The 12875-nt window shown below is 46.4% G+C and overlaps 1 protein-coding gene across 1 annotated transcript in view; it reads right to left on the bottom strand.

Annotated features, from left to right (window-relative positions):
• Cmya5 (cardiomyopathy associated 5) overlaps window positions 1-12875 on the bottom strand; it is a 95550-nt gene that overhangs the window by 41608 nt on the left and 41067 nt on the right. The window contains exons 3-4 of the mRNA XM_026783828.1: window positions 4406-12871; window positions 865-960 (exon numbers count right to left, since the gene is read on the bottom strand). Of these exons, the coding sequence (XP_026639629.1) occupies window positions 865-960; window positions 4406-12871 (8562 nt within the window). The remainder of the gene's footprint in view (window positions 1-864; window positions 961-4405; window positions 12872-12875) is intronic.

Genomic DNA, 12875 nt, shown 5'->3' with positions numbered 1-12875 from the left:
ACATAAAGCAATCTCACTGCTCACAGGGAGGGGAGACTATAAGAACCTCACTTTGAATTAAGATAGCCAACAATTTGAACCAAACACACACACAAAACATCACACACAAAGATATGTACTATATACTATACAACACACACTCTATAACACACACACATACACACACTATGCACCACATACACATACATACATACATATTATACCACACAATACACAAACACTGTACACCACAAATACACATACATGTAATTAGTCTTTCTTGTTCAATTTTATTTGGATTCCAGCCCCCAAATAATAACACAGAGACTTAATATTAATTTTGAAAGCTTGGTCTTGGCTTAGACTTGCCCAACTAGCTCTCATAACTTATTTCTATTAATCTAAGTTCTGTCATGTGACTCTTTACCTGTACTTCATTTTGTACATCTATGTCTCATTGGCTAATATCCACACCTAGATCCATTCCCTGAGTTCCTCTCCGTGCATGGAAGTCCCACCTACCCTCTCCTGCCTAGCTATTGGCCATTCTGCTTTTTAATAAACCAGTCACAATGACACATCTTCACACAGTGCAAACAAATATTCCATAACACATACATGCACACAAATACTATACTCCACACACACATATATACACACTACATAGTACACCCCTCCCACACACTCTTGAGCACACACACCACATAATACATACATGCACACTCACTATACAACATATATACTACATACTATACCACACACACACCACACACATACTACACACAACATACACTTTATAATACACACACCAATTTAATTCCAGATAGTTTACTGTTGCTACAGTAAATAAAGCAGGATCAAATAGAAAGAAGGATGCTAACTTACCTCAATGGTATTGAAAAAGGATTCAATCTCACTAACAAAAGCTTCAATCCTCAAGGATTTTTCTTGTAGATTTTCAAGAAATTCTCCTAATTGAACCTGAAGGGAAGAATTAAAGTGTCTTCACTGAATAACATCGGGGGAAAACATTTCAATCAGGGCATTCTGGTTCCCTTAATATCTCTGTAGAGATTTACTATACCATATTCACTAACAAATCAAATTTTGGGTATTTTTGCTGTTTCTTCTTAATGGATTGAACACAGTTATGTATGACAGCCAAGTTTTGTCGCATTGGAGAAGCAGATCAGTTGGCAAATCACCTGCTTTGCAAGAATGAGGACAAGAGTTTGATTCCCAGAACCACTGTAAAACCAGCTGTGTGTGGTGGTGCTTGCTTCTAATCCAGAAATAGGGAGATAGAGATAGGCAGATTCCTGGCTCTCTAGTCAGCCAGCCTAGCCTGTTTGATGATTTCCAGGAAAGTGAGAGACCTTGCTAAAAGTAAAAACGTGGCTAGTTCCTGAAAAAAAAAATACTTGAGGTTTTCCTCTGACTTCCACATAAATGTAAGCACACATGCGCATGGGTGTTCTTGTTTAATAAACTCTCCATTTGAATTATTACTGTTCATAATGCCTGAAGTTTTCTACAGTCTGAAGTAGAACTCTGTGGTGTTGGTTATCAGTTTGACAAGCTCTAGAATCACCTAGATAGACTGTAGATACAACGTGACCCACTGTCCCTAGCTTCTGTCTCCATGGCTTCCCCACGGTGAACTATACACTTGAAATTTGAAACCAAAATAACACCCCTCCTTTCTCCCTAAAGTTACTAGTGTCAGGCATTTTCGCAGCAACAAGAAAAGCAAGTAACACACAGCCTTTGGGCTGAACTGACCTTTCCTGCCTTGGCTGTTTCTTCATATGAGCATGCGCAACCCCAATGTGCCTGATAGAGCTGAGAGGGTGATTGGGGTACCACCAGCCAACACACTAGCACACCGAGTGATACAGAGGACTGTCAACTAAATCTCAAGGTTCCAACCATCTTGGAAAGGTCAAGGTTTGCAGTAAGTGGCAACCATGTGGAAATTTTATAGAGTGGCGAGAAGGGTTCCTACTTCAGCCATAGTTCTAAGCCTAGTGGTGTGGTATGCTGGCCCTACAAACATAACAGAAAACAAAACTGAACAACAGAGCTGCAAGTGCCCCTAGAATGGCGATGACATTCCATGATGAAGTCTCTTCTAGGGGCCTCTAATTTCCTGTAGATCTCAATTCCCTAGCGCCCCCCCACTTCCCTAGGCTCCTGACACATGGCTGCATGTTTTTGTAGCTTCTTCTCACACATATTTCCCTTATAGTTTCCATTTCTATAATGTCCTCTCTGCCACTGACTAACAGACAGCCTCTACCTCATCAAAGCTAAGCTAAGCTTTTAAAGACGCCTCCCCTGGTCCTCCCACGTTGCCTCTGATACTGAGCTTCCTAAAGCTTAGTCTCTCAGCATCCTGTACTCCTGAAGGCCAGGGCTGACCATCTCCACCCTTCCCTTTCCTTCCTTATCACTCCCAATGATTGGCATCCTTCCTGACATAGAACAGGAGGCCAGTAAACACCAGGAAAGTGGGAAAGAATTGAATTAAGGATGAAGATGAATTAATGAAGACAATCACCATGATGGGGGTAGAAAAAGGAGGAAGAGCTGGGGCTTCAGGAAACCGCAGCCAACAGTCTCGGAGGAGGCACAAAAGTCCACCTAGAAGATGCCACCCAATTCTCAAGTTACCATTTTTTGTGATATCCCTTTTTCTTAATTTTTTCAGATGTACTTATTTATGTATATGTGTGTTTTGCCTACATATATGTATGTGCAAACATGCCTGCCTGATCAGAAGAGGGCATTCTGTTCCCTGGAACTGGAGTTATAGGTGACTGTGAGCCACCAGATGGGTGCTGGTACTGAACCCAGATCCTCTGCAAGAGCAGCAAGTGCTCTTGACTGCTGAGCCATCTCTCTAGCTTCCAGCTTTTCTTACTTTGAAATTTGTCTTCAACTCTTCATTTTCATGGGTAACTTAATGGGGAAAAAAGCAGGCCTTCCTGACTTTAGTCACTGATTCTAACTTTTATCCTTCCCACATTCTTTAGAGAACATCAAACAAACAAATTCTTAAAACATTGTTTTAAAGATAACATCATCATTCTACTTCTGAATTGTTTTTTTTAATTGAAAGATTTATATGATCTGAAGAGATCAGAGTATTAATTTTGGACTTTTAAAATTGTCAACATTTTGGCAAAACTTAGATAAAAACAAAACATAATTAAAAGGTATGGGCACATTTCTGTGGAGTTAATACACCTGATATGTGAGATTTCATAACAGAGATTGCCTCACCCTTCCCTCCAAACTTTAACCAGAAAAAATGTCAATGAAATTTCACCCTAGAGAAATAAAAGAGAATTAATTTGATAAGAAAAAATACCCAGATTCTGAAATGCAATCATATTTAATTAAAATGATCCTGACAATTATTTATCAGCAACATTACTGAAGGATCATTTGAGAACCATTGATGGCAGACACTGACCCTAACGGTATGGACAGACAGTCAGGAACGTAAGCCCCAAGGTCAGGCCAACCTGGGTATCAGCCCCAGCTTTTCTCTTGTCTCTTTCAGCAAACCACTTAACCTCTCTGAGCCCATGCCGTTATCCGCAAACTGATGGGGAGCTATGAGAATAAAATGTACTTTGCATACAAAGACCTCAACACTGGCCTGGCACATTAGCTAATTTTAAGATCATTCTGGATGCTCCATGTAGAATGGAGATGTGAAAATAGCCGATTGAGAGGAAGATGAGTGAACAAAGACTCCATGCTTCTCAACAGCATCCCTGGGGAGGTGGCTATGATGAGAAGCAAAATCTTACAGTTTCAAGAATGTCCTAACACTTAGGCTAGAATCGGCCAGTGCAGTAGATGCATATTTAAAAAACAATATTATTGATGACAGAAATTAACTTGTTTTGTAAGAAAATGTATAATTACTGAGAATAAAAACATTTTCCTAGCCGGGCGATGGTGGCGCACGCCTTTAATCCCAGCACTCGGGAGGCAGAGGCAGGTGGATCTCTGTGAGTTCGAGACCAGCCTGGTCTACAAGAGCTAGTTCCAGGACAGGCTCCAAAGCCACAGAGAAACCCTGTCTCGAAAAACCAAAACAAAAAACAAACAAAAAAAACCCATTTTCCTTTTTTATAACATTAAGGGTCTTTGCTACGGGATAGTAAGCTCCTCGATAGCAATGACCCCCCCCCCGTGTTATTTCTTGATATCCTGAGCACCTAGATGAATGCTCCAACACACCATATACCTGTAAGAGTAATAGATAAGGTCGTCTTAACGAAGTTCTTAGGGAAATAGTCACACTTTTTCCAGAACATTGTGCTTAAAATGAATACCAAATATTGGTCATTTTAAAGAAAGCGTGGAAGCAACCCAGTGCACATGTGTGATTTGTGTTAAGTTTGCTTACCTTCACAGCACTTATAGCTGTGTCAAGGGCGGAAACCTCGTGGTCTTTGTGGATACCCAACACCTTGTCCATTTCAGAGACCTGGCTTTTGCAGGTGTAGCAGTAATAGTCAACCTGGGCCTTCGTCCGTTCCTTCTGGGCCTTATCTGTAACGGACTCTGGTGCAGGCCGGTCATTTTCTATCCTCCTTCCGTCCAACTCTTTCTGCTCGGCAGACATACTAGGTCCTTCTTCCTTCATGAATTCATGTTCCTTGGTACGCTTGGACGATTCTGCTCCTTGAGATAATGCATCTTCGGGTGTGGATTCTGAAGATGGTTCTTCTGAGAAGATGCCTCGGCTGACCACGTCTTGATTCAGAGAATCGGCGAACTCATACTCATCCTGGACAGGGATATTGCGGAGCCTCTCTTCACGTGGCCCAGATGGGATGAACTCTGCTTGTGGCGTTTCTGGAGTGTAAGTGGCACCAGCTGCAAATTCTTCCTCTGGGAAAGACACCTGTACTGGGACATTCAGCTGGACCTCTGGACTGGCATTTACTGCTTCGTTACCCTGACTGCTTGGTTCATCCACACTCTCCAGAACATGAAGGGTATCTTCAAATGGAACTGCGTAGCTCATCTTCTGGGTGACTGCTCTGACCTCCTCTGTAATGGGAGCTTTCTGCTGCATCGCCACCTCACTGTGGGTCGCCATGTGGCCTATGGAGTCTCCTTCCCTGCCAACAGCCTTTTGCTGTTCTTCCAGATTCTTCTCCCAAAAACCAGTGTCAGGCTTTCTGCCAGTTTCCCTTTCTGCAACTCTCAGCTGATGTGAATCGTACTCGCCAACTGGTTTTCCGTCCAGGCCTTGGCCTTGATCTTCTTGAGTTACAGATGTGTCGTGAAGAATGTCGTCTTTGAGTACGTACTTCTCAAAATACATACCTGGCCCATCATCAGTGTCAGAATGTCTCCTTGGAAACGATGCCTCCGAATCTGCGCTGCCACCTTCAGAGGCCGTCTCCTCTTCGTTCTTCTCCCCAGATGCCTCTTCATACAGATCTTTATATAAAAATGAAAGCGCGGGTGGCTCCTCTAGAAGCTCAGGATTGACAGCCTTGGCGGTGGTAGGGAATATCTGGTTTCTTGATAGAACCCCTTCGTCCACATCAAACAAAGGCATCCCAGGAGATCTGGAGTCCCCATCTCTACTGATAGCCTTCGGAACATTTCTATCGCCTGGTGTTTGGATGACCAAAGACGTTTGCATCTCTGTCTGAGATAGCTCACTGTAGTCCTTTTCTAGCCCATAAAAGCTTTCATCTAACTTAACTAAGTCATATTCGTGTTCCAGGGCGCGTTCATCTGAACTCTCTGGGAAAGAAGCCTCTGCTTCCGTGACTTCCTTTGAGAATCCCTCAACAGTTAATTTCGGTTTCTCTGAGTCTGGGGAGAGGTTATAATCAATTAACGTGTATTTTTCAAAATAATCCTCTTCACTGGAAGCTGCGGGTTGAATAAAAGTGAAGTCTCCTGTTTCTGGCTCGGTGGCTCTCTCCTCTTTCGCTTTATGAGCTTCCTTTGCCTTGCTTTCCACCAGCGATGTGACTTCCCTATGAGAGTCTTCTAACTTGCCCTTCTGTGTCTTACGGGCAGCAAATGTCTCGCTCTCATCATGCAGGGGAACAGTTTTAAATGAGGCTTTCTCCTCCAAATAATGCAACTTATCTTGCATTTGTTCACTTTCTTCCTGATCCACCGAAGGGATGAAGGCGGGAGCGTGGATATTCAGTATCTCACAGCCTTCGGAAATGATACTAAAGGCACTTTTCTGATCCTCCGAAAGTCCGGCGGGCTTGCTGGTTACTGCAAATTCTTCGTCTTTTACTGAGGTGCCTTCGGGCTCCTTGGATGAGCCTTTCATGGGAGTTGTTCCGTCAGCGCTGACGGCTGATGCATGAAGCATAAATTGAGTGTAGTTGCTCGCGGCTGAAGAGAGTGGCTCATCTCTGTGCGCATCCTCCACAGCTTCTGAGGGACGCTTTGGAACAAGAGCAGACTGTTTCGGCATCCCGGTCAGGCCATCTGTAGAGGTCTGGATGGTGTGCACTGTAGGCCTCTCCAACCACGTTTCTGGTCTCTTCACTGTATATTCTAGAGACGTTCCTGAAACAAGAGTTTGTGGTTCTACAGGCGACAGCTGAGTCAGTGGTACTCCCAAATGCTCTGCTTCCTCAGGAGTGTGCTCTGGTGCGCTTTCAGCATCCTCAGAGAGAGACCTTGACGGCATGCTTTCAAGTGCAACAGCCACCGAGGCACCAGTGGACAACTCTGGCATTAACAACTGTCTCCTCTCCTCTTTGAGGCCCTCCCTATCCTCACTGGCTTTCTCCAACTCCAGATTTTCTCTCCAAGTCAAAGAATGGCCAATCATTTCCTCCCCATGGGGAGGCTTTACATGGGAGGACTTGGTTTTTTCTACTAAGACTATACTTCTTTCCAGGGCATGGAGTTGGGTTTCTGCTGCCTTTCTGTCCCTAATTTCTGGGTATACCTCTGTGAACATGCATTCTGGTTGTTCAGTAACTGGTGTTGGTTTAACCAATGAAGGTGGTTGGGCTTCACCCAAAGAGACAGTTGATGCTCGGGGCAGAGGCAGGGCTGCAGTTGGAGAGTAGGGCTGGTGTCCCTGCTTTCCTTCTGAAGATGCCTGTGTCTGCTGCTCCTCTCCTCTCCTCTCCTCAGAAGCAAGAGTCATGCTGGGTTTTTCTGTGAGCTCTTCAGCTGGAGAGATGCGCTGTTTCAGCTTCTCAGTAGCTTTTGATTCTTGAGATTGAAAAGGTCGAGATTCCAGTGGCATTTGCAACTTTCCTGCCACCTTATTTTCCCTAAGCTCCAAGGGAGCCATGATTTCTTGTGTCTCTGCCAGCTCCCTCTTCTCTGCCAGGGAAAGCGATCTGATGTCCCAGCTATCCTCCTCCATTGGGCGTTCGACTTCCTCTTCACGGTGTTTCAAAGAAGTGGGCTTTGGCATTTCTTTTCTTAGTCTGTCTTCAGCGAAATCAATTAAACTGCCTTTTAATTCCACTGGCAAGATCACTGGTGCTGACTTCTCTGAGTCCTTCACCCCTGTGAAGTCAGATGGAGCTGATTTGGGCTCTTGTGGCATTTTATCTACTCTGTCAGATGACAAGAACAATGTTTCTTTGCGATCACTGCTTGGTTCTTCCTTAAGAGCAGAAATAGTCCATGTAGATGGAGGAGAGATTTGTGGCTTCTGGTGTCTTTGGCTCTCAGTAACACGAAGAGGAATAGTGTTTGGGGCTTCTTCCATAACCAGTCTCTCACCCATTGGGGAACAAGGTTGAATTCCAAGATGTTTGTCGTCAGCTGATGTAGCTGAGCTTACCCTGGTCGCCTCCAGGTAGCCTGGAGCTTCCTTCTTCCTGTAATTTTCAGAGTTGGATTCGGGCTGTTTTAAAACTTCTGCACTTGATAACAATGTGGGTGTTTCTTTAAGGTCTTGATTTTTGCTGGCTTTAACTGACACACCATTGGATTCTTCAGCCAGTTCAGCTGTGTTAACCTCAGCAGGAACTGCACTTTTCTGGTCCATGGCTGTCATTGCTTTCTCTACAGAGGGACTCGGCTGCGTTTCTAAGTCTTCTTTGTCACTGACCTTATTATCGGGAGTGCTTGATCCAAAGAATAAACTAGACATCCATGATCTGAAGGACGATATTCCTTTCTTCCCCTTCTCTGCAGGAAGACCTTGTTCAGCCACCAATGACTTCTCAGATGGCCTATGTGTCACCTCTGGTGTCTTTAGGGGTTGAGGTGTAACATTTGCTGTGACTTCAGGCACAGGTTTACTTTGAGTGGACATGTTCACATCTGGGGCTGGCTCTCTCCTTTCCTCAGCATCATTTACAGCCTTTGGCGGAACCCCTTTCGGTTCTCCAGATGGCTTCTCACCAGACACTGGTGCTGTGCTTGCCTCTTGGTCTTTGTCCAGTGTAGGTTCTGCAACTTCAGCCGGAAAACGAGCTGCTCTGGTGGGAATCGGGGGAGCTTCTGCCTTTACCTGTTCCGCAGATGGGCCAGGCTCTGGTTTATGGAGAGTTCTTTCAAGAGGTAGTTTGATTTCTTCCTGAGTTTCTTCTTTGCAAGGCCTGGGAAATTCTGCATTTGTTTCCTCTGATATCAAATTTTCACTCTCTGTAAGAGAATTGATCTGCCTCTCCTCTGCTCTGCCTCCCTCCACCTTCCCAGCTCGAACCACAAGCTGTGGTTCCTGAAGCAACTTTATTTCTTCCGAAAAGGAAGTCTCAGTGGATGAGGTTTCTTCCCTGTTATGAGATACATGAAGGGTGGATTCTTGGTCTTGCAATGGCAAATGGGTTTTTTCCACAGCTTGGGACACCTGCTTTCTGATTCCAGATTTGTGGTCTGTATCCAATGGAGCAGCCTCAAGTTCCCCTGGAATCAGATCATTGCTAGCAGAGGACTCCAGCTGCCTGGACCCTGGTTTTCTATCTTCGTGCTGATTGGCCAAGTCATCTGGCTTCTCCAGAATCCAGGTGTTATCCTTGGGAGAAAAGAGAGTCTCCTTTACTTTTCTTCCTGTAACATCGGCAAGTTCTGTTCTCATAAATGATTTGGACTGCTCCGAATTCTCTTTCCTATCTGAGAGTTGTTGGATATCCAGATCTGATTTCTTTGTGAAAGAGCTGTTCACATCAGGCACCTTAATAACGTGCCCCTCATGCAGGGTTTTTTCAAGCTCCCTTTGCCCTACAGGGAGGTCAGAAGAGGCAGTCTCTAATAGAGATAAGGCAGACACAGGGAACTTCCTGTCTTCTTCTTGGTCTTTTCCTCTGCTCCTAAGCTCAGTGGTTCTCATTTCTAAGACAGAAGACCCTGGTTCAGGTACAAGGGGTTGTACTGGTTCTATGCTTAAGGATCCACTTCTGCCTCTACTACCAACGAGTTCTGACCCAGCAGGTGCTGCTTCTGATAACTGCTTGTGTTTCTCCTCAGGCTCTGGAGGCAGCTTTATCAGCTCTTGCTTTCCTGACAGGAGACCCCTCAGGACCAAAGATGTCTCCTCTGCTTGTTTGTTTATCTCATCCCCGTGGGCCAGTAATGTTGGGGCTAAATCTTCGGACACTGAATTTTCAGACTCAGGAGACCTTCTCACCCCCTCAGGCTTGTCGTTTGGAGTTGTGTGCTTGGGTGCCAGTGAGGCTGATAAAAGCTCACCGTCTTCTTTCTTTACCTCACTGCCCAACTTGGTGCGAAGTTTGGGTTGAGGCATTGACACCTCTGAGACAGACACCAAGTTTTTTTTCTGGGATGAAATTGAGCGTTCAGAATCGAGATCTGGAGGGAATGGAAGGCCTTGTTTGTCTTCTGCCCTGGCTGCCCCAGGAACATCTGCTGACGCTTTGGATACTGGTAACTCAGCTTTAACATCTTCAGTGTCTGCTTTTGACTGAACAGAATGCTCAGATAGAGATAATGGACTCGGAGGTGAACCTAATTTCATTTCTTGCTCTGCTTCTGGCCAAGCTGAACCTCCAGATGAGGAGCTATCAATGACAGCAGCGGCTTCTTTAATTGGTTCTTTCTCTTCCCCTATGAGAACTGAGCGCCCGGCTACCGAAGGAATGAGTGGCGGCGAGCCTCTTCCTAATTCACTCCTCCCTACTCTCTTTTGGCCCTGGTGTCCCTCGGGGCTGGTGAGAGATGAATCTGTCAGGGTTTCATCTCTGCCTGATTCAGTTAAATTTGAATCAAGCTTAGTTATTGGCATTGTGGCGGCAGAAAAGCTGGCTGTGGGTTCTTCCCGCATTTCTTCTGACAAAGCTGAAAATGCTGGTGGCTCAGGGGGGCGATGTTCAACTTCCCTTTCTATTCCCGACGAGGCTGCAGGAAGCTCCCTGGTTATTCTGGAACCCTGTTTCACTTCCGTTTTCTCTCCAGATAAAACCTCATGTCCAGAAACAGCTATTTCCTCTGGAGGTGAATATGACTTTGCTACTTCGGGCTCATTCTTTGACAACACCTTGCGTTCTAGTTCAGAAGTCACAGTTGGAGCTAAATCGGGTTTGACATCCGCCTTTGGCTCCTCTGTCGAGTCAGACAGAGCTGAATATTTCATCCCAGATCCCGGAACATTTGGGCGCCGAGGCTCTGGTGTCTGATCCTGTGATGTGTGTGCTGTTGCTTCTTGAGAATCCGGCACAGTTTCTTCCGTCCTGACTTTTGGCAGAGCCATCTGTTCCTGTGCAGATTTTAGAGTGGGTGATGCCTTGGGTTCCTGTTCTGTCTTAAGGACGTGGGCCAACTCAGGTGGAACTGAGGACCGAGATGTGGGCAAACCAGGTTCGGCTTCTTCCTTTACCACCGAGGACGGTGCAGATGAAGAAGCGGCTATCGTAGCTGCTGCTGAACTACTCCTAACATCTCCCATCTCCCATCTGCTGGTTGAAGGTGGTGGTACCAAACTCTCTGCCTCAGGCTCCCGAGACGCCTGCGTTTTCTGCTGCTGGGCCAGGATGAGATATTCAGATACAGATGTTGAGATTGTCGGAGCATCTGGGATGCTCTCTGCTTGGCCCGTTTTATTTGCTGAAGGTGGCAGGCTCAGGTCTTCGGGTACAGGCATGAAAAGGAAGGGTTTGGCCTCCTGTTCCTGTGAAGGATCAAAAGGCTCGGGCACAGGTGTGAGCGCCGTTGATCCTGACTCTTCTTCGTCTGCTTCTGAGAAGTAGGGGGATTCTGGAGCAAACCTTGTAGCTAGGGACGAGTCTGGCTGGCTCTCATTTTGCTCTGTTTCTGGGAGTCTGTACGGTGGGACGGAAAGTAGTGACGCCGAATCTGGGGAAAAAAGTTCAGCCTCTTCCGTGTCTTCATCTGACAAAACAGTATGCTCAGATGGCGATGTCAAACACAGTGGAGATTCACGCCCCAGCTCTCTCTTCTCTGTCTCCTGAGTCGGATAGGGGGAGAAGGAGAACTCGGACGCAAAGGCAGAATCAGGGGAGAAGGGCCCGAGGCTTCCCTCTTCCTGCTCTAGCTCCGATAGAGTGGTGGGTGAGGAGGCACCTTTTAGAAGCAGAGGGGATGTGGGGACGATGTCTTCCTCCTGGGACTCTGGTGTCACAGATGGTGTTGGTAATGAGCGTTCAGAAGCAGGTGTGGAGGACAGCGAGAACCGCTGGTCTGCTATGGTCTCTCCTTTTGGTAGGACCACACGTTCAGACGCTGCAGCTGAAGGAAGTGGGACCTGGCATTCAGAAAGCATCTCAGTTTCGATCAGTGGGACAGCATGCTCAGATGCAGACTCCACATCCGGTGGAGATGGCCCAACATCTCCCTTTTCTTCTTCCAACAGAGTCACGGGTTCAGAAATGCCTTGTGGTCTGAATTGGGGCATGTCATCAATTGCTTTCCGGGGGGATTCCTGTGTTGCATTTTGGGGAGTTGAGGATTTAGACGGCAGTTTCGAATCTGATGTGACATGTTCACTTTCTCCATCCCCATCTTTCGATACAACTGCGTGTCTCAGTGTGGCAGCCAGGGATGGCGGTGGGACGGGGCATTCCGAAGCCTTCTCAGTTAACGATGGAGAACGAGAGTATTCAGAGATGGCTTCCACGTCTGGGAGGTGTGGCCCCATTTCTTCTTTCTTTTCTTCTGCCAGAATCATGGGCTCAGAAACATCTTGGGACTTTAATGGGGGCTTACGGTCGCCTGTTCTCGCCGGCGACTCCTGCGCAGCACGCACTGGACCTGAATTCTCGGTAGCAGGCGCCGTCTCTGGTGTTTGCCACCTACTCTCTGAGGCTTCGTCTCCAGATAGGACCAGATGGTCTGGAGTAACTGGGGGAAAGAGCGGAGACTGGGATGCTGATGTCTTCTCGATGGTGGATGCAGAGAGAGAGAGCTCAGATTCAGATGCCACAGCTGGGGAATAAGACTCGCGTTCGTCATCCTCCTCTGAAAAAACCGCAGGCTCAGAGAGGGATTTCACATCAGAGAGAGAAACTGCTTCGGCTTCTTGCTTCTCTGGCACACGGTTCAGATCCTGTGGGACCGAATACTCAGATACAAAAGCAGAATCAGTAGAAAGAGACTCGCTTTCCTCTCTTTCCTCCTCAGACAAAGAGACATGTTCAGGTGTGAATGTCATTTGTGATGGCAGAATGGGCTCTTCTCTGTGCTCCACTTCAGGGGACAAAGGTGATGAAAAAGACCCCTCAGAAACTAAAGGACTTTCCGGATAATCAAGTTCTATGATCTCTTCTTCTAGACTAGAATCTTCTGGTTCAGTGGTATCCGTGATTTCCACTGCCTTCTCTAGTTCTTGTCGCTCTAGTTCAGCGACAGAAGGCTCAGGCGCATGCTCCTCCTCTTGGGCAATGGGCTCAGGCGCATGCTCCTCCTCTTGGGCTATGGGCTCAAGCGCATGCTCCTCCTCT

The sequence above is a fragment of the Microtus ochrogaster genome, chromosome 19 (assembly GCF_000317375.1).
Source record: "Microtus ochrogaster isolate Prairie Vole_2 chromosome 19, MicOch1.0, whole genome shotgun sequence".
Classification (NCBI taxonomy): domain Eukaryota; kingdom Metazoa; phylum Chordata; class Mammalia; order Rodentia; family Cricetidae; genus Microtus; species Microtus ochrogaster.
This window is presented reverse-complemented; position numbering and strand designations above follow the sequence as displayed.